At 36.6% G+C, this 20705-nt stretch overlaps 1 protein-coding gene across 7 annotated transcripts in view; it reads left to right on the top strand.

Annotated features, from left to right (window-relative positions):
- Positions 1-20705, top strand: part of MYO16 (myosin XVI) — a 356937-nt gene that overhangs the window by 158598 nt on the left and 177634 nt on the right. For all 7 annotated transcript variants that reach the window (XM_031503852.3, XM_021545590.4, XM_021545595.4 and 4 more), the window contains exons 7-9: positions 1661-1786; positions 14854-14929; positions 16244-16397. In XM_031503852.3, the coding sequence (XP_031359712.3) occupies positions 1661-1786; positions 14854-14929; positions 16244-16397 (356 nt within the window). The remainder of the gene's footprint in view (positions 1-1660; positions 1787-14853; positions 14930-16243; positions 16398-20705) is intronic.

The following is a 20705-nucleotide window of genomic DNA, read 5'->3' as shown; positions in this document are numbered from 1 at the left end:
GGGAAATTATATCCTGAATTCTCATTTTAGTGTCTCCTATTCTTACAGTGACTTTGGAACTCCATAGTTGTAGTAGTAGGTTTATTGCGAGACATTTTTATTGCCGTTATCCATCCATTTCAATCACCAGAAAAAGAATATCTTCTGCTAACAATGCTTCGGGGAGAAAAAAATCATGCAGTGGGGCTGTGCTGTTTGGGGACACAGGGACCAAATATAATCTGACTTCTCAATTTCTGCAATATTCCTGTGCCCTATTCTTACTGACCAGTGTGAGTATTAAGTTCTTCTGGCTGGGGATGATCAGTTATATTTTGCCAAATTCCAAATTCAGGCCTTGTCCCCCTTGTTCCCAGAAGCGAAGGGAATGATTTAAATCATAGCAGAGGACAATGAAAAAGTAAAGACCATTAAACCATAACCTGGATCGATCTCATGATATGAAATACATGCTTCAACAGACCTTCATCACATATAAGAAACAATTTTCATCAAAACCTGCAAATTACATTTTTTCCCTGATATAGGGTTCCTTATTACATTTTATTCTTCTACTAGATTATTACGAGAGAAAATAATTTTATTGCCTTATTATGTCTTTCCCTTTTTCTCTGTTCACAAGACCTGTTTGGTATTATATTGTTTTTATATTTATTTTACACACTTCATGTTTCTTTTAAATAAAACTACACATAGGTTTTTTATATTAAAAAATATCATCTTATAAATAACATAGAGTGGAATTGATTGCTGATATAAATGCCAAACATATACAGAGCCTTAAATAATAATACATTGCAAAAGATAATGTCTAGCTCCTCAAATCAGCCATTAATAAAGATATTTTAAATTTGGTTTTTCTTTACTTGTCATTACAGTTTTCATACTTTATCACTCTTACAGTATTTGTTACTCAGAATGACAAGCCCTGAGCAAACACAGCTACCTTTGGAGTTATCCCTGTTTTAGCAGGAAGTTACACTACTTGACCTCCTGAGGTTACTGTTGACCTGAGTTTCTCTCATTCTGTTACTGCATTTTTCACCCTCCTTCTGTTTGACTTTGACTCTTAAATGAAGTTTAGAGATACAGAAAATCAACCAAAAATTCTTTAAATAATTATAAATTAATATAATTAAGTATTTAGGGAAGCAATGCAAGTATAGAAAATAAAATCTTTGTGGTTCAAAATCAAAAAAGTATTTTTTGTCACTAATTTTGTGCTGCAGTGTCAATGTGCTTAGTTTGATTATGTGCTAATAAATTCATTTTGGAGTAGTGTCAGCTTAAATCTGGGATATTTGAACTGATACAAAAGAAAGTTCTAGGCTCAAAGAGAGCCCAAGCTCTGTTGAAATCTTTGATTCTACCTTAGTTAATGAAGTCTTTGAATGAGTTTGAAACATGTTGTCTTGAACCTATATATGAAAAGTGATAGACTAAATTGTTTAATAGCTCACAAAAAGCTAGAATTATTTTTTTCAGGTGTATCTTTTTTAGAAATGCTCAAAAAGGTTTTGCAGCAGTTTTCTTGCCTGTAGTAATCACATTTACATTTTGTGGTTGCTGTAACTGTGATGTAGTAAAGATACGAAGTACTACACCATGGATGAGTTCTTTAAACTATTAACATATGCAAAAATTAACCTTTATATTGCAGCTGCATGTGGCCTGTGCTAATGGATACAAGAATGTTGCATGTCTGATACTAGATCATGGGGCTGACCTCAATGTAGTGGATAATCAGTACTGGACACCCCTACACTTGGCTGCAAAGTATGGACAGGTAAGGCATGATTTTTCACCTGCTTTTCTTTCTTTTATAGTCTTCTGTAGCAATAGCAAATGCTTTCAAGTCTGGGAGACTATTCTACTTTAATGAAAAAAACTTTCTCATCCCTCTAGTACAGATTGGCATCTCAAATAACAGAGAATGAGCCTTGTAAATGTATTAACCCAATACAGCTCAATCTACCACCAGCAGCAGTTTGTCTACAGCAAAAACTAGGTTTGCTTACATGTGAAAGGAAGACAAAATAAACCCTTTGTTTGTTTTTTTGTTTTGTTTTTTTTTTTTTTTTGTTGGTTTTTTTTTTTTTACAATCTAATATCGAAGTTTATTTAGAATTTTGCTGTGTGTATTTCTGTGAATAGATTTCCAGGATTCATCTAGCAGCTGTGTTCAGTTTTCTAGTCTCTGAGGTGTGGAAGTGTGTCCTGGGTTTGGGATTTAGAGGCCACTCCTAAACATGACTTGTCCCTCTTAATACTTTTCCAGTTTTTAGTTTTCTTACCTTTTCAGTTCTCCTTCATCCTCAGTCTCTCTAGATATGTTCAGTGAGTCTTTGTTACAGTTTGACTACTTTAGGACAGTTCTCCACAGCTCTCTACCCACCTTAGGGCATACAAATCACCACTCACCCTGCTAAAAATCTCTGATACATTTTAGCACAGACTTCAGAGAATAAATAATACACTTTACAACAAGAAAACAGCAAAAATGTACCAAAATTATAGTAAAATACTAAAAGTAGATGTGTTTATTTAGATGAGTTTGTCCTGCTGGGTAATAGATTTCTCCTACTGAGAGACTCTGTGTCTGCTCTTTTATAGAGTGTCAAAGATCTGCATATTTTCATAACAGAATAAGTAATTGAGTTTTATATATGTGTATATATGGCCTGAAGTTTATCCTCAACAACTTCAGGTAATGTAAATTTACAGAGAAAAATTTCAGATGGAGATATACTGAACCAACATTTTGTTAGCCAGTGAGGTATCGGGGGTCTTTTCAATTTACTGTAGATTTAATTTTCTCATCCTATCTTAACCTATGCTGTTCTGTAATTCTGCTACAGTTCTACTGCTCTGACTGATCCCTCTGCACTCACTCTGTGTTCAGACTTCAGCAGGCAGGAAAGCTCTTACTCAGAAGTAAGGGATAGCAGTGGTGCAGCCTTGAGCTTCTTATTCTCACATTTTAGGATGGCTTACAGGTTAGGGCATTGTACTGCCACAATGTGGTCGTTGTACTGCAGCTGTCCATTTCTTCTATTGTAAAGATTAACCTGAGTTTAATTGAAGAGGACTTGGAAGAAATCACTTGAAAGGGCTGGGAAAGGACTTACCTTTCCTTTTATATGTGTAGCATGCACATGCATGCACCACTAACTCTGGATGACTTGAAATACTCTTTTTGTTGTGAAGAAATGGGCCTGTACATGTAAAGTTTGTAGTTGACAATGGTTAATGGAAAAAATGTCTTTCCTATTGAAGAATTCTAAGAGCCCAGATTGCTATTTTTTAAACGATCCTTTTTGTTGGCACTTTTGTTGGATTGCATCTCCCTTATGTCCCAGATGACAATAGTGTTAATTCTTACTATTTCAGGAGTTTTCAGTGAGGAGTAAGGGACCAGCTGCTCTAGTCTCTATACAACCAGCATGGGTACACACAGACAAAAACCATGAAGGGACATTGTACTCTTCTTCACTAAAATTAGCTAAATACAGACTAAATATTTTCATTTTGTAGTGTTAGTAAATAACAAAGTTTAGAAATATCTTATTAATTATATACAATTTCTCAATATTATTAAACAGATAAATACAGCTTTTGTATGATTCTGTTTTGTAAGAAAAAAGTAAATAATTTAAATTCCTTTATTAAAGGGATTTATTACTTATCTTCTACTTCTTTCTGGTAACTACATTATCAGGGTGTTTTTAAAATTTATTTTCTTATGATGATAATTTTGAAATATTATTTAGCCTTAGAATGAATTCACATGCATACCATATTTATAATTCCATTTTGAGTATTCAATAATAGACTAATATGAGCATTGTTCCTATTTTGGGTAAAAGTAATTTGGCAGAAAGGAAATAACCTTAGACAAGATATGAATGGGATAGTCTCTTTTAAAGTAAAATACATTTATGAGGAAATGGTTATTTTTTAGCCAAAAATCTTAATGTTCCCTGAAAAAGCAATTAATATAAATTCTGGACTTGATCCCTTACAGATTCGCACTCTTCTAACACATATTTGTGGCATATTTTTTTAAAAAGTCACACTTGAAAAACTTGCTGGAGTGATAAATATCTTTTACTGGAAGACTCTCATAAAGTCTATTTTGTTTTTGTTTGATGTCTTTTTAAGTTCTTGGGAGGATTTCTGTCCTTTCAGAAATGTATCTGAACAGCAAAATAATCTTTACTTGTCTTATGACTTGTCTAATAAGCAATGATCTTTTAATGAGTGGTCACAGAAATTTCAAAAAATTTGTTGTAAGCCATTGTCATTGAATAGTTTTCTAGCACTGGTGCTGCACTACCTGCAACCAAACCCCATCCAATATTGGAATAATATTATATTCCAGGAGTCTTAAGGACTGATAGTTTTTTCTGTTTATAAAATAGCTGCAGATGTATTTTTCATGTGGAGAAGCTTCTCACCTTAATATAATGCTATTAAATTAGCTACACAAATTACAGATTTGGTTTTTGAGCTATTTTATGGTACATACCTTACATACATATATTTTACATATTACAAAAAAAAGTTGTCATATGAAGAAATTGTTACTCTATTTTAGAGTAACATCCAGACTAACTTGAAGCACTTCAGCTCTCTACATATACTGTTCTATATATGTAAATACATAAAATGGGAAAAAACCTACACATTTGGCTATTTGTAAAAGCACAGCAATAATGGAGATGGTATTAATTTACATTACCTGGAGAAAATAAAAAACAACCAAAAAAACCCCGAAGGAGCTGTCTAAGTTTTAAATTTATAGTGAGAAAATCTAATTTGCTTCTGCACAGGAGGAAACTTGTAAAGAATAAAGGCACTATAAGCTTCTTGTTACAAATCTCAAGTCGTGAATGAAGTGGATTATAAAAATCTTCCTGCTCCAGCTTCCACAGTAATTTATATGTAAAATTACTGGTGAAAGATACATCAATCTGAATGAACTAATCATGTGAAAGACATTACATCCACACCTGATAATAAACCTGGCTCGTAGAGATTCCTTGGTAATGGTAAATCCATTTTTATTTCGGATGGGGTTCTTCTCAACCAAATTTAGCCAACTAAACTTAAGGACAAAGTCAAAGCTTTTTCTTGTCTAATGGGAAGAATCACCTTTAGAAGACAACTCAGAGAATTCTAGGGGATGCATTTAAAACAGGGGAGAGGATTCATTGCTTATAGGTCTGACCCTCCCTGGTTATAGAAGCCATGGGCATATGTCTACCATATGTCAGAGGTATAATCTGAACATTTTTAAATCCTTCATGAGGAATCCAGATCAGAGTGTGGGGCTAAAAGATGGGGCAACTGCCCACTGGTGTTCTGGGTGTCCCCAATCATCATTAAGGGCACATGGAGTTGATGCCTTATATTTAGAAAACATAAAGTTGACAGAGGGAATCCTAGAGGAGGAGAAGAATCAGATACTTAAAACAAAACCAATCTTATCACAAGCAAAACATAGTAGAATGCTGTTGTGTTGTTTCCAAAGAGGGAATAAGTAAGAGTTTTAAGTGTCAGTATGTATTACCTGATGTTGAAAAAAATAATATCTGTGTCTATCTTTACAAATATTTGTAAAGAAAACCAATTTAATGGATAAATTTACCATGTAAAAACATTAGTAGTCTGAATATTAAAACAGAGCATGGATTAATTATAAATTAATTATCCTGTGACAGAACGTGTAGATCCAGAGTAGAATATTTTTTTTGCATAGGAGTACAGGATATTGCTGGTGAGTTTGAGGGTTGTGTACAGGATATGGCTACTGAGTACAGAATAGGACAGCTGAGGCTACTGCCTGAAGGTCAGTTTCTGTAAGACAAGAATCTGCTTTACAGAAACAGATTAGATTATTACTGAGTGTAATAAACTGTTAATTGAAATAATACCAGTCTGCAAACATTAAAAAATAGATCAATTTTTAAACAGCGGTATTCTGAGTTTCTAGGACTGCTGTAATTTCTTCCACCCCTCCCCCCCCCCACATGAGTATTAAGGTTAAAGGCAATTTTGTGTTTTTAATGCATAGTAACATTATATTTTAAAAAAATATATTATTGATATTAAGATCAGAGTTGCTTATCTTAATAATTTTACCCTAATAAAAACATAGAAAATAACACACACCCAAATCTGCACCTGTGACACACAAAAACCTCTTCAAAATAAGATTATCAAGACAACAAACATAACCTCAAGAAATCGGAATATGTCAGGGTTGCCTATGTAAATTTAATTTTGGACATTGTCATGTTTAACCCTGTTTTTGGTGGCAGCTGGAACTCCTCTGTGTCGCTGTCACGCAGCAGGGGCAGTGCTGGTGCATTTGTAGTTGCTGTGCGTGCACACCAGCGCAGGGCACACGTCGTTGTCACTCGGGTACCACCCTGCCCGTGCTGGCACTGGGGCCAACTGCAGAAGGGCAACTTGTGTTCCTCAGGCTGGCCCCTTAATTTGAATTTACATTGTGGACAGCTAGTAATCTGGCACTGGTAGTGCTGTCCCTGCTGGACGTCTTCCAGCTGCTGTGATCAGGAGAGCGCACACTTGCCTTCCCCATGGTGGGAATAGGCTGCAGCTCTGACATTTGCCTTGGGTACTTTGGCACAATTCCCAGGCACAAGCTGTTTCTTTGCTGTTTATCACAGAAATGTCACCTTTCAAACAGCTATCGGAGACACGCAGGTCAGAGCTGACTCTGCAGTAGCTTAAACACTGTCTCTCCCAAAATTTCATCCTTGGGGGATGATGCCTATGTCTAAACTGTTAAATCACTAAATAAAAGAGGACTCGGGATTAAGCCAGGCAACAGCCTGGCTCACATTCATATTGTTTAAAGCTAGTTTCCTCTATAGGAGATTAGTCATGTTTGTAGAGAGCTGGTTGGAGTGATCCAAAGTAGAGTCGGGAGGAGCTAACAGTTAAGCAGTGTGGATTATAAGGGATACTTAAACTTGCTCCAATGCACTCTCCTACTTAGTAAGACAGATTTAGCCTCTGGCTTTGAGGTTTAAAGGGTTTCATGATGTCAAAAAAAACCCCAAAACAAACAGGACATTTTTTCAACTGCTGACGGAATCTCTTCAAGAGTAACTCCTGTACTAGAAAGGATTTCTTCCAGTATAAATTTGAAATATTCCACATAAATAAAAAGAACTTATAGATATCATCAGATCTACCTCATGTTTCTTAGCAAAATATATAAATCCTGTGTCATTTTCAAATGCGTGAAATTGTCATTCTCAACGTATATTCTCCCTTACACACATTTGATTGATCTGGATTATACTCCTCTGATTCATCAGTTCATCAGAACACAACATTTATTTCAGATTGTAAAAGGGACTCTGCTCCTTGCTTAAATTCAGATTATATACCCTCTTACTATAGGAACTAATTTGCTTATCATTACCAAAACAGATTAGTAATTTCACTCAACTATGACTTTTTTTTTCTTTAAGTGCATGTTGCATTCAAAGCAAACAAAAAATCTGCATCTGTTGCTAGAATTTGCTTCTGTGTAGATGGATATATGAACTCATTGTGGGAGATGACACCTAATCTCTTGAAGTTTGGCCATTGCCACAGGACTTCCTTTGAATGCAGTTTTGAACTTCAGCAACTTCCACAAATGCTTTCAGTGAGAAGCACCTAAAGAAGGGGGTGCTTCTTTAGTGTTTCAAAAATAATGGATTATAGTCACACAGGGGATAAATATTTTCCCTGTCAAGTAGTTGGAGACTTCAATTTATGGTCAGAAAATCCTCTAGAGCATGTTTTATTCAGAGATATCTCACTCCTTTTCTGTAGTCTTTTTTTTTTCATATTTGGCATATCTGATTGCACTCAGGTAGAAGAGCTGTATTTCCCTTCAGATCAAATTACACTCAGTTTCCTCAAACAGAGAGCTCACTTTAGCATTTCTGCTTGTGATATCTTTTTTTCACTCCCAATATATTCACAAGATTTCTATAGATTATTCAAATGCTAATTGTGGGCAGAGAACATAAGGAATCTGAAATTCACACGATACCAAATGATAACAAATGAGTTTGAATTTCATATACAGACTAGGAAAAATCTCAATTTACAAAATTACTATAAAATTCTCAGTGTTTACATGGGTATTTTTAAAGCTGAGGTGTGCCTAGTCTACACTATATATTTGGTTATTGCAGGATCTCTCCTATCTATATAAATTTTATTTTCCTTAAAATAGCTTTTATAGTGACTTTCATATATGAGAGGCAAGTATGAAAAAATATGTCTAACAAGGCTTTTCAGGCACAAACTTTGAGAAGTGGAAGATTTGTGTTTCTGTAATATAAATATATAACTTGGAGGACCATAACTTACAAGCATCTTTAATTGGAAGATCACATAATATTTTCCCTGAGTTATTTTATTTTTCTCTGTTGCACTTCCTGGTAGAGAGAAAAATAGAAATGTAGGTTATCAGTCTTCAAGTAAATCAGCTGTAGAAAACAATTTACATGACTTTTGTCACCTGCTTTAACAACTGAAAACAGCATTAGGCTTCCCTTTTTTTGTTGGAATTGTTTCAGAGGTTAAAGAGGCATCTTCTTAAACCATATAGGTTAAACTTGCTGACTGCAGAAAAGTAGTGGTGACACTTGGGGAGCTTGAGCTCCATTCCAGGCTCTGTGCCTGAACAGACGCAGTATTTACGGTTCATTCCTCTCACACATAGCCTGATTTGTCCCATTGCCTCCAGTCTGTTTCATTCTTGTCCTTGTTCTAGTGCCTTATTGTCCAATTCATTTGCCTGGCTTCATGTCCTTTCCTTACACGTTTTATCTGAAGCCTGATTCTTTGCACAGTCAGCTTCTGCCCCTCCTCCTTTGCCTGGTTCTCATCCAAGCTTTCATTTTTTTTCTACTTTGACTTCATGCCAACCTTCCTGCCCTTCTGTCCCACTTGCTTACAGTCCCAATCTCCCTTGTTCAATCTCAGTGGTTTTTTCCTCACATGTCACTTTCTTCTTTCATTTTTCTGATTAGTCTGACTCTACCTACATCCTGGCTCCTTGCCACATTTCTCTTCTTCCCTTTCCCTTCATTTATTTCATGCTGTTAGTTCCAGATTCCAGCTTTTTATCTATGCCTTCTTCCATTCCATGCACTCCCCTCAATGCTTTCTACCCTGCTGCTAGTCTTATTCCCACAACCTACTTTTCCTGATTTGTTCCACTTTGCTGACCACAGTTTTGGTCCCCTTTTCTCTGCACTCAAATAGAAAATAAAAAATCCTTCCCAATCTATATTGTATTAAGAATGGAGATCTATAATTATTTTCAGACATAATTTCCTGTGTTTAGAGCAGTACTGTGGATCAGATTTGCAATTACAGAGGAGATGCTATTTAGCCTCTGAATATTATTACTCTTTTTTAGGGCTTTACCTATAAAATGTTGTCTGTAAGGGACAAGCATACTTATCTAAGGCATACTATTATATAATGGAGAACAAATACATTATTTTAGAAGCTCAGTTTACAGAACTCTAATGGATTAATAGTTACCTTACTCCCTAATGTTGGGAGTCTCTGTCTTGGAATTTGTTTCACTCCCCAGGAGTAAGGTTCCTAACCTATATTTTTCTTTTTTATGTCCTTGATGCTTGGTAATGTGCCTATTATCACCCCATTTCATTAGCTAAATAGTCTCCAGTGTTATTCTAAGGAGTTATATTGCTCCATGACTTATCTGATCTTATTTATTCGAATATAAACATTCACAGGCAGCAGTCCTAGCAAACTGCCTAACAAAAATCACACAGGTGATTTTTGCATGCATTTAACTCAGTCAGTTAAATTTTGCTCATAGAAAACTGGTCCTTATGAGTGCAGAGGTAGATCATCTTACTCAGTGGTGAAGACTGCAGATTATACTGGTGTAACCAGTGATATTTCTTGTGTTCTGTCTAAAGGTTTTGCTGTGTTTTGTGAACATACACCTTAGATATATTTGGTGATTTTACTGTATTTCACACAATAGTGTGAGACTGATGGACAAAAATAATACCGATTTTGATTTAATATTGTTGTTCCACTAGTTTCTTATTGTACATCTTTGTCTCACTGTGAATGAGTACATGATGGGGGCCATCAGTGGTGAACTGAGAAGTGTCAAGAGGTAGAACAAAATTGCCAGAAGAAGGTGGTGAGGACTTAGCCTGAGACAACTGAGGAGTGGATATGAAGAAGTGTCTGGGGAATAAAAAATGGAGAAGGAGATTAGGAACCAAAAGGTTGATGATGAACCAGGTCCCTTAGAGATTACAGAATATGTCCAATGCTGAAACAGACAGAGAGGAATGGAGAGAAATTTTGGTGATGATAGGAAAGAAAATGAAAGACTGAAAGAATTTACTGTTGGGGATTCATGCAAATTGGATAATGCATATTCATTGCTGTGCAAAACAGCACATGAGGACATTTGCATAAAACTGCCAGCTTTCTGAATTTAGGACTTAAGCAGGTATCCCTCTGATGATAAAGAAAAGAGAATAAATGATCTGAGTTAGTGGCTCTGGGACTGGGACTTGGATAATAAGAGCTAAAAGCTCAGGCAGAGCCAGCAGTTTATCCTTTGCAGGTGCTCGTACACATCTAATGTCCCTGGCTTCAGTGGAAAATATCTGACCAGAGAAGAGAGGAAGGAAGGCACTTCTTGGAAATACTGGTTCTGCTCTACACCTAATTAATTTCTAATAAAAAATAGCAGTTTGAGAGCAGTTTGGAGATGCCTTAGCAGCCTCAAGTGCATGGGGAGATTCTTGAGGAATCTCTGTTACTCCTTCATGCCCCATATTTCATACTCTGTCACTGCAGTTACATATCTGTGGCAACTTGCAGTCTTACTAACAATGGTGCTCCTGAGCCTTTGTTTTATCAACAATGGTGCACCTGAGCCTTTGTTTTATAAATCTCAGCATTGTTTTTTTATTTTTTAGATAGCATTTAATGCATGGTAAAACTTAGCCTCTTTTTCAGTACAGGGCAATTGTATTTGTAGGCTTTATAATGTGTGTATTGCAGTAAATTTATTTATGCTTCTTTATGTCACAGAATCACAGAAGGGATAAGATTGGAGGGGACCACAGTGGGTCATACAGTCCAACCCCCCTGCTCAAGCAGGATCATCCCAGAGCACAGGGCACAGGATTATGTCCAGTTCTTGAATATCTCCAGTAAAAGAGACTCCACAACCTCTGTGGGTGATTGCTTCTTGTGCATGGTCACCTGCATTTAAAGAAGTTATTCCTCATGTCCAGGTGAAACTTCTTGTGACTCATTTTCTGCCCATATTGTCTTTTGTTCTGTTGCTCAGAACCATGGAGCAGAACATGGCTCCATCCTCTCGACACCCTCCCAGTCCCCTCCCAGTCTTCTCATCTCCAGACTGAGCAGGCCCAACTCCCTCCATTCATCTGTGCAGGGAGATGCCTCAGTACCCTACTGACCTGTCACTAGGCATCACTGAAAAGAGCTTGTCTCTGTCATCTTTCTATCTCCCCTCAGGTATTTACCCACACGGATGAGATTCTTCTGAACCTTTGCTTCTCCAGGTTGGATAATTCCAGCTCTCCCAGTTTTTCCTCATATGTGAGGTGCTCCAGTCTCTTAATTATCTTAGTGGCCTTTTGCTAGACTCTTCCATGTCTCTTTTGTATTTGTTCAGAAATGGGCACAGCACTGCAGGTGTGACTTCATCTGTGCTGAGTAGTGAGGAAGGTTCACCATAAGTCAAGTAGGGGCAACACTTCCTAATTGCTGTTCAGGGAACCATGTGCTTTCTGCCTAGCCAAAGCACATTGCTCACTCATGTGCAGCAAGGTATTTACCAGACTCCCCTGGTCCTTTTCTGCAAAGCTCCTTTCCAGTTGGGTGGCTCTCTGCATGGTTATTTGGAAATAACCCCTTGGGCCTGGGGTTGTTCTTTTGCACTTGGCCATGCTGAGGTTCATGAGGTTCTTGTCTGCCCGTTTCTCTGGCCTGTTGAGGTCCCTCAGGATGGCAGCACAACCCTCTCACATATCAGCCACTCCTCACATTTAATGCCAACATAAAACTTTGCCCTATCAACCAGATCTTTTTAATGGGGATATGAAACAGGTCCCATTACTGTTTCCTGGGGTACAGTGCTGGTTACTGGCCTCCACCTAGTCTACTGACCATCATCAGCAGCCTCTGGGCTCAGCCATTAGACCATTTTTTAGTCCATCCGAGTGGTGGAGTAGCCCATCAACTGTTTCTCTTCGGCAAACATCATGTCAGAACAGGTTGTGAATGGATGTTCACATTCTAGGTTCACCAGTATTTTCAAGGCTTCCTCATTAGTATAAGGTGCAGCCTAGAAGAAGTACAGAAATAGGTACCTTCAAATATATTAGTGATGACCAAAGTCACAGCCTCATGTGCAGTGGGAACTGAAGCCAGAATGGTGCATGAATGGGAATACATAAATCATGGAGAATCTCTGAAGGCCTTCGAAAATGAGGGTAAGATTCTTCTGGCTTGGGGAGAAAAGAAGGAGCCAGGGGAACCTAAAAGGTTGGACTTTCAGATTAAAGTGAGAGACAGGAAAATATTCTTTGTAGTAGCATTCTCAACAGTCAGAGGATAAGATATCCAGTAAGAGATAGAAAAATAGAAATATTGCAATTTGAGGAAAAGAGAGACAGCCATGCTTTATGAATACAGAAAAAGTAACTAATTTTGTATTTTGGGAAAGAGGATATTCAGAGATAAGATCTAAAAGGAGAAAATTAAAGTCTGAGATGTGTACTGGTGTTCTTTCTAAAGGTACTGAATAAATAGTTAAGGGTACAAAAGGAGAAGCAAGACAAATGATATTTTATAAGCTGATATTTTAAATAACTACAATTACTGTGTCATTTTCTGCACAGCGAGTCATAATGCTGTCTATTTTTTTAAATTTACATGAATTGGCAAAGACTACAGTGGAAAAACAGGAATATACATATATATATATATATATATCTACACACTAATTTTATTCATAGGTTCTACAATAATTCATTAGGTAATTTGTTATTTCTTGACCTGGTCATATGTATGTTATTTGTAACTCTGCAATTGAAATGATTCTTCTTAGTGGTAATTTGCTGTCATTATTCTACAAATATTTCTTCTGTTAAACACAGTTCTGAAGATATGTATTTTTACATTATAATCTAAATTGTATTTTAAAATACTCCTTCTAAAACACTAGTGAACGAGTTAAATTCCAACACAAGAGAGTTGTGTGTCCAAAATCAGGTTATTGAAATTGTCGGTGACCCAAATACCTTAGTCTTGGTGGCATTTCATCAATGAGTCCCAGCAGGAGATATTTCATTGGCAGCAGGAAGCACTGATATTGGAGCATGGTATTTCTTGTGATAAAAATACAAACCTTTGGTAACCCAAAAAGCTGTGTATTGTTATTAAACTGAAAGTGCATTTACAGCCTCCTTCCTTTAATACAACTAATATCACTTTTCAGAGATTATTCAACAGCTCCATAACTAAGCATGTTCCTTTTTTCCAAATACAGAGAGACCATATTTTTACATGGGTTTTAATTTCTCAGCAGAAAGCAGGGATAATTGGATTTGGAAATAAACCTTTTATGGCTTCCCCACTTCTTGAAGTTTGCTGAATTTTATGCTGCTACTACATGAAAAGAAAGCCAGTATTAGAAATCTGAGGACAGCAAGATCTTTTTATTTTATAGAAATTTGCAACAATATTTTCCTGGTTTTCTATTATTTGAAGCTTGGGATTTTTTTGCATCCTCATTATCATAGTGTTTTCCAGTAATTTTCCTTCTGTGTACTGAATCCAAATTTAATTTTTTTATTAAAATACTTTTTCTATTTATTTATTTATTTATTTATTGCTTGCATTTATGCCAAATAACTATCCTTTTCCTTAGCTGACTTCCAAGTCAGGTCTCATTGATCTCTAGATGTGTTCTTCTTCTCTGAAGAATCCTTTGTTTCCTTCACAACATTTTTCTCCCTGTGCTCATCCTCATCTCTCCTATTTGCTTTAATATATATTCAAAAATGCATATAGTTCTGTCATTTAGTTGGGCTCTACATTCTTATTCTGAAAGTATTTTTTATTCCTTATGCAGCCTTTCACCCATTTCTGACCAGTTTATCAGGACAGACATTGCTACAGCCTTTGACGGGAAAGTATCTCTAGAGACTTAGGTGCCGCCATAGAAGAATTTACGAAAAACAGTTCTTTGAAGGAATTGAAAAATAGGTTTTAGACTTTGTCATTATATGATACTCTGCCCTCTCCTACTGTGCTATAATTTTTACCTTTACTAATAGATTAGATTATTTTGGTGAACATAAGATAAATGTGCAAATTTCTACTACTGACTGAGACCAGATTTACTTCTGTGATAGTGGCAGTGAGTCAGACTCCTTTGACAGTGCTGGCACAGTTGTTGGATTAGTTAGGCACAAGTGGTAATGGGTGGTAGGTTTGTTCCTTTGTGAACTGGTTTACACATGTGTGCTTGGAAGGTGATTTGGGGGTGGAGTTTTGCCAAGGGTATCCTGAAATTGTAGGAGAATTGAATTTTACTCTGCCGCTTGTGATTTATAGAAATGTTTTTAGTAGCTGAAGAAGGTGGGGGTTGGGAGGTACTGCCTGTGGTTTATCATATGATTTCAGATAGTGCAGGAAGGAAGGAATAAACTGAGTGACAGGCACCTGTCCTACTTCTCCCATTTCAAACACCTCTGGTTTTGCCCATTTTAGACCAATCTTGTGAAGCTGCTTTTGATGCACCAGGCTAATCCCAATCTTCTTAACTGCAATAATGAAAAGCCTTCAGGTAGGTGAAAATCCATGTACATGGTGTATGTATTAGCTATTGTGACACTGTTTGCTTTCCTTCCTGCTTTCTTAGCTGTAGTTTATTTAGTGTGTAAAGTTATATTTACATACACATGTGCACATTCTTACATGCATTGCTGAAAACTGCTGGTCATGGTAACGCAGGATATCATATCAAATGACAGCATGTCCTTCCACTTGTTTCATTCCCTGTTTATTTTTAGCTACATTTCTTACTTGTGAGTTCTTCCCTGTCTTTGTGGTAGCTGTATTCACACATTTTTGGTGTTTTCTCACTGAGTTCCTTACTGTCTCACCTGTTTGTAGTACAAGGCCTCTTGAGTTGGAATTTCTACAGCTGTTGTCTGAAAACAAATTAAACACCTAGTTTTGAAGTGTAGCTGCCATTGTTTACTGCAGAAAGCACCTTCTTAAACTAAACAGCAACGGGGTGCTGGAGCACTGGCTCTAAGGGTAATAGAATTGTGGAGTCTGATAGGTTGGAAGGGGCTTCAGATCAATTGATCTAACACAGAGACCAAAGCAGAGCTAATGTCACTAATGCTAGCTAACAGTGTGGAAAAGAAGAAACACATTGTTGTTCAACATTCTGTGCCTAGGATAAAATGAAGATGGAACTCAGTAATGTACATAATAGAAACTTTCTGTCAGATTATGGGTGGAACTTCCCTTGCATAATAAAGCAAACCATCTCATGCTACAAGTGCTGTACTGCCTACAAATACAGGGAACTTCATGACACTTAATCTCAGAAGAATCGTTTGTAGTTAGATAGAGTTTTTATTTGTAAAAAGAGCTGTGAACTAAACTCAGATAATCTAACAATACATTTAGCTAACCATATTTTAGTAAGTATTTAACACAGTTACCTGTCTTTCTGGTCTGCAAACAGAACTGTTTTCAGCACTTCTATATGTATAAAACATATAAATCTAGTTTGTAGAAATGTAAAACATTTTAAAAGGATTTAAGTGTATGTTTTAACAGAAATAAAATGTTGAAAAGGGTTGTATGGTTTTTCCTGAAGTCCTGTAAATTATTGAATACTTCGGTTTGGTACACAGCATGAACAGTTCTGAGGTTTTGCATATGAAAACTTAAGTTTGTACTGAATTTACTTTGCCTTTGTTTTCCCAGTAATTTTAAGTATTATTTTATGAGTGATACTCGAGCAATTCCTTTTGTGTTATCTAGCCACATGTTTAGTCTTAATCTGATATAAAAATTTTAATACAAAGGAGATTTTCTGCACCATTTTCTTGTCTGATATCTTGGTGTTCCAATGTCTTAGATGTTGCAGCTTCTGATTTTATTGAGGAAATGCTTCTGAAGGCTGAAATTGTTTGGGAGGAAAAAATGAAAGACCCTTTAGCTGTTTCTACTTTATCTCAAGAAGAGCCATATGAAGAGATCATCCATGATTTGCCCACAATTTCCAATAAACTGTAAGTAAGTGCTGGTGGTGTTATAGAGCAATTCCCTGCAGCCAGATTATCCTTTGAACCATATCTGCCAATCCTGTGTGTGTTTGGAGATATTTAAATCCCACCTGGACCTGGTTCTGAGTAACTGTCTTTGCCTGAGCAGGATGAATGGACCAGGTGTCCTCTAGGAAGTCCCTTCCATCCCCAGCCATTTTGTGATTCTGTGTGACTTGATGGATCAAGTAACTTTCGTTTTGAAATATCCTGAATAAACTTTTGAATTTTTATCTCTTATGTCCTTTTGTCAATCTTAGTTTTATAATTATAGATTTTGAATAATAAAATATATTATTACAATTGCCAGCAGGAATTACTTGGGGTTGCCTTAGCAGAATTATTAGAGGTTAATACTGTCGACTTAAACATCCTTTTTTTAAGGTAGATGGGTATAGTGTAAGTAAAACTATCATTGCCTATGAGAGAATCAAGGACAAATCCTGAAAAGAGAAAAATCAGATATGTGATTGCAGATGAAATTTTACTGGTCAAAATTATATTTACAAATTTATATTTAGATTTGTACTGCTTAAAATTCAAGCGGAATCAAGTAGCATTTAGCAATGAGGATTTAAAACTCAGTATCGAAGAGTCCATTTGTGTCTTAAATTGTAAATGTTGATACTTTTGCATTTCCTTGTCAGCCTGAAAAAAAGATTGCCATGCATATGTGAAAAGAGATGTACAATAGGTATGAAGAACAATTAGTTGTGTTAGGGTAATACAAGACATACTGATATTTCAAATTCTTCTTTCCAGATACCGTGATCCAGGGAATTTTAAAAGTTACAAGTAATGTTTTTATACAGTGTGCAGTTGCCATATATTGAAAGTATATATTTGTTAGTTGCAAAACACTGACTATAATTTTTCTGTAGTAATCAATGAAGAGTGTGTGAAGAAAACAATAACCTCTTATAGAGAGACAGATAAGGTATATTTGCTTCCATTTCATAGGAGTTATAATTTATGGTTGGCAGAATGAGTTTAGATACATTAAAATTTGGAAGATGTGAGCAACTGTCATGAAATGATCAATCTGTTAAATTCAGAACTCCATGGGATATGCTGATAATTAGCAAAGATTCAATATTTCATGGGTGGTAAACACAGTGTGTTGTTTCTGCTTCATGATTTGTAATCATCAATATATGTAACTGGATATATGATACTAATGTTTATGAAATTACTAATTTTTCATGCTTGGTAATTCCTTACAAAATAAGCAGTCCTCTAGTCTGACCTGTTGTTTCAATAACATAAATCATACTCCTCTGATTTATGTGGTCTTCAATTGTCTTTTAAATGGAAAATTTTAATTTTGAGGCATGAAACTAAGCCTTTGGATTCTGAAATGTAACTAAAACTTTTATTTTTAATTATTGATATGTTGTAATACTAGAAGTAGATGGGAGGTAACACTTGTACCTATGTAATAATGCCTAGCAAAAGTTATTCTAGAGGTTTTAGAGACTTTGAGAACTTAGTCATCATTCTTGTATCTAGATGATGCATTTCCATGTGTTTTGTATTCTAGAAGTTTGTACTGTGGTGTATATATTGCACTGAATACTGGTTTTAGTGCTAACAGCTACTAACCTCTGGAAGACGTGACCGGCACATATTTTAAGTGGTCTGAAAATATTTTTTCTCTACTCCTTCCTTTCTCTAATACATCGATTATGATAGCTATTTTTTGAGAGTTTTCTGTATAGTGACTCTTTATATGACAATAATGCAACCTGCCATGTGTAAAAGCCTTCATTGGAACTTTTGAAGAAGCAAAGCCCACTGAAGAAAAAAACATAGAAAATTGATATATGTGTGGAATTGGCTGAGTTTAGCTTCTATTGCCAATGTATCCCAGTGTAGGACTGTATCTAGTTAGTGGTGCTTGCATGAGAATATAGCATGAGGTGAAGCCAAAGCCAAAGCTCAGCTCTGTGCACGGACTTTGGCAGTGATCCTTTGTGCATAGCCAGGGGGCCATTATTAGGATACAGTAAGCTTGAAGGAATGCCACCTTGGCATGTTCTCGAGAATTTTAGAGTCTGTAGGTTTAGAGACTTCCTCAGCCAGAGCTTTGCAGTCAATTCTTCTGTCAGTGCAGTGAAATATCAGCTGGCCAGCCAGCTATTCTGAGATGGGAGCATTCTTGGAAGGCTAAATTATTGGTGTATCTTGCCCATGCATATCTCAGCTATCACTACTGAATATGGAAGACTGTTGGTGAACCATACCACACAAAGTTCCATGGTACTTATAAATCCTCTAACCTTAAAGTGGCTGAAAATCAGGTGTCATCCAAAAGTTAGTTATCTCAGGTTTACAGTATCATGCTTATAATTGTGAAACCTAAAACCTTTGCAGAGAGGTATTATTCCAAATGATAGTAGACATATTCTTAAGATACAGTGAATTATCCTCCCGAGTGGCTCCATGCTTCCTGTTAGAGAGGCAACCTAGATGCCTGGTTTCAACTTTTTTCCTTCCCATGGCTAACGTTGAAAACAAAGAGTTTCATCCTTCATGCTCTGTTAAGAGTCTGTAGATATGTATACGTTAGTTTGAAGACAAATATCTGTGCTATTTTTGTGTACCAATGTCTTGGTTTGACAAGACAGGAGTCTGTGAAGGAGGGCAAAAGCTTCCTGTGCAATGGAGAAGGTAAACCCCCTCCCTCCGAATTACCAGGATTTTTAAATTAAAAGGCTCTCAGGCAAAGATATGGGAATGGGAGTAACAATTCTTTACTAGGAGAAACTAAATAACAATTTAAAAAGGCAAATGCAATTGGTACAAACAGAACTAGTGATAAAGTCCACAACCTGACACCCTGAGGAGTCGGGGTGTTGGTAGCAGTCCAGTTGAAATGACAACTGCTCCTCTTGCAGTGGCTGATGAATTGTAGCTGCAGTGGTGATCTTTAGAAGGGTATAGTTTTCTCTGAAGATCTGGTGGCAGTTGGGCCGGTCTTCCTCTGGGAATCCAGCGAAGGGGCCACTTCTCTGGGAATCCCGCCAAAGGAGCTGCTTCTCTGGGAATCCCGCAAAGAGAGAGCTGCTCTGTTTCCCAAAAGGTACCCCTTTATACAATAAAAGAGTGCTTGGCTTCCCCCTCTGGGTGGAGCATCTCACAATGGGATGGTGTTACGTTTCCAGCCCTGCAGTGAGTCAGTCAATGGCCCATTAACAAACGATTACCTCTTTGGAGCAAACCATCGTTCTTGGATGAGATAATAAACCTGCCCAATCTCCAACAGATGGCAAATAGAATACAAGCTTATCTTACAAACCAGGACAACCAAACCAATTTTTTAGTGCTGAAGAGGAGTGGTCAATAATGATCCACATGTACCTTTGATTTATTTTATATTGCATCCATTCTTCATCAACTCTTTAGATGTAAGAAAGTAATATGAGGTGGAAAGTTTTGCAATAGTTCCTAGTAACTCCATTTTGTGTCGATATTGCTTTGTGGCCATTTCTCAGAAGAAAACAGTATTCAAAAGCAGACTCAAAGATGATGAACAAATTATAAATAGATGTGTTTTGTCAGCAAATCTAGTTTTGCTGGTCGAAATTTAAATTACAGCATTGATTTCTGGAAGAACACTGTGAAGAGATGAATTGAAATCCAGGAGAGGAAACAAAATTTAGTAGTCAGTATATTTGAAATATGCTGTTACCAAGCAAACCTGGCTTTCTGCATTGCACTCAGTCTCACCAATGAGGTGTGGGTGGCACAGGGCAGGGTTGAAGTTATTTCTCTTTGTTACTCCTCTTGTCTTGCTATTTTCTTGTGCTTTACACAGGCCTTCCATAAGCTGCAGCATCTTTGAGGCCATACCTGCTCCAGCACAGTTCCTTGGTCATAACTGACCAAGTAAATTAGCTGAAGGACAGAATTTTAGTAATGTCATGAAATTATTTGAAGGTTGACCATTGCAGCAAACCTAAGGTCTATGCTGGAAAGTTTTGCCAGTCTTAATTCTAATGGCACAGTCAAGTGAAAATTTGTTACTCCACTGGCAAAAATATCAGCACAGAATACATTAATTGACATAGCTCACAGTTCAGAACATTACATTGGCCATATCTGTTTAAAAGTGGCTTTAGGCTCGTGCTATGTTCACAATGATTACTGTACTTCTACTCCAGTACATCTGCCTGTAGAGCACATATAGCGCTGTCATCTAAGTAGTGATAAATAATAAAAGATTAAGAACTTACTCTCAAAGTAATGTTAACTTAATCACACTGTACATTTTCT

This window comes from Lonchura striata, chromosome 1 (assembly GCF_050655825.1).
Source record: "Lonchura striata isolate lonStrDom1 chromosome 1, ASM5065582v1, whole genome shotgun sequence".
NCBI classification, from domain to species: domain Eukaryota; kingdom Metazoa; phylum Chordata; class Aves; order Passeriformes; family Estrildidae; genus Lonchura; species Lonchura striata.
The sequence above is the reverse complement of the archived record's forward strand: the minus strand, read 5'-3'. Positions and strand labels throughout refer to the sequence as shown.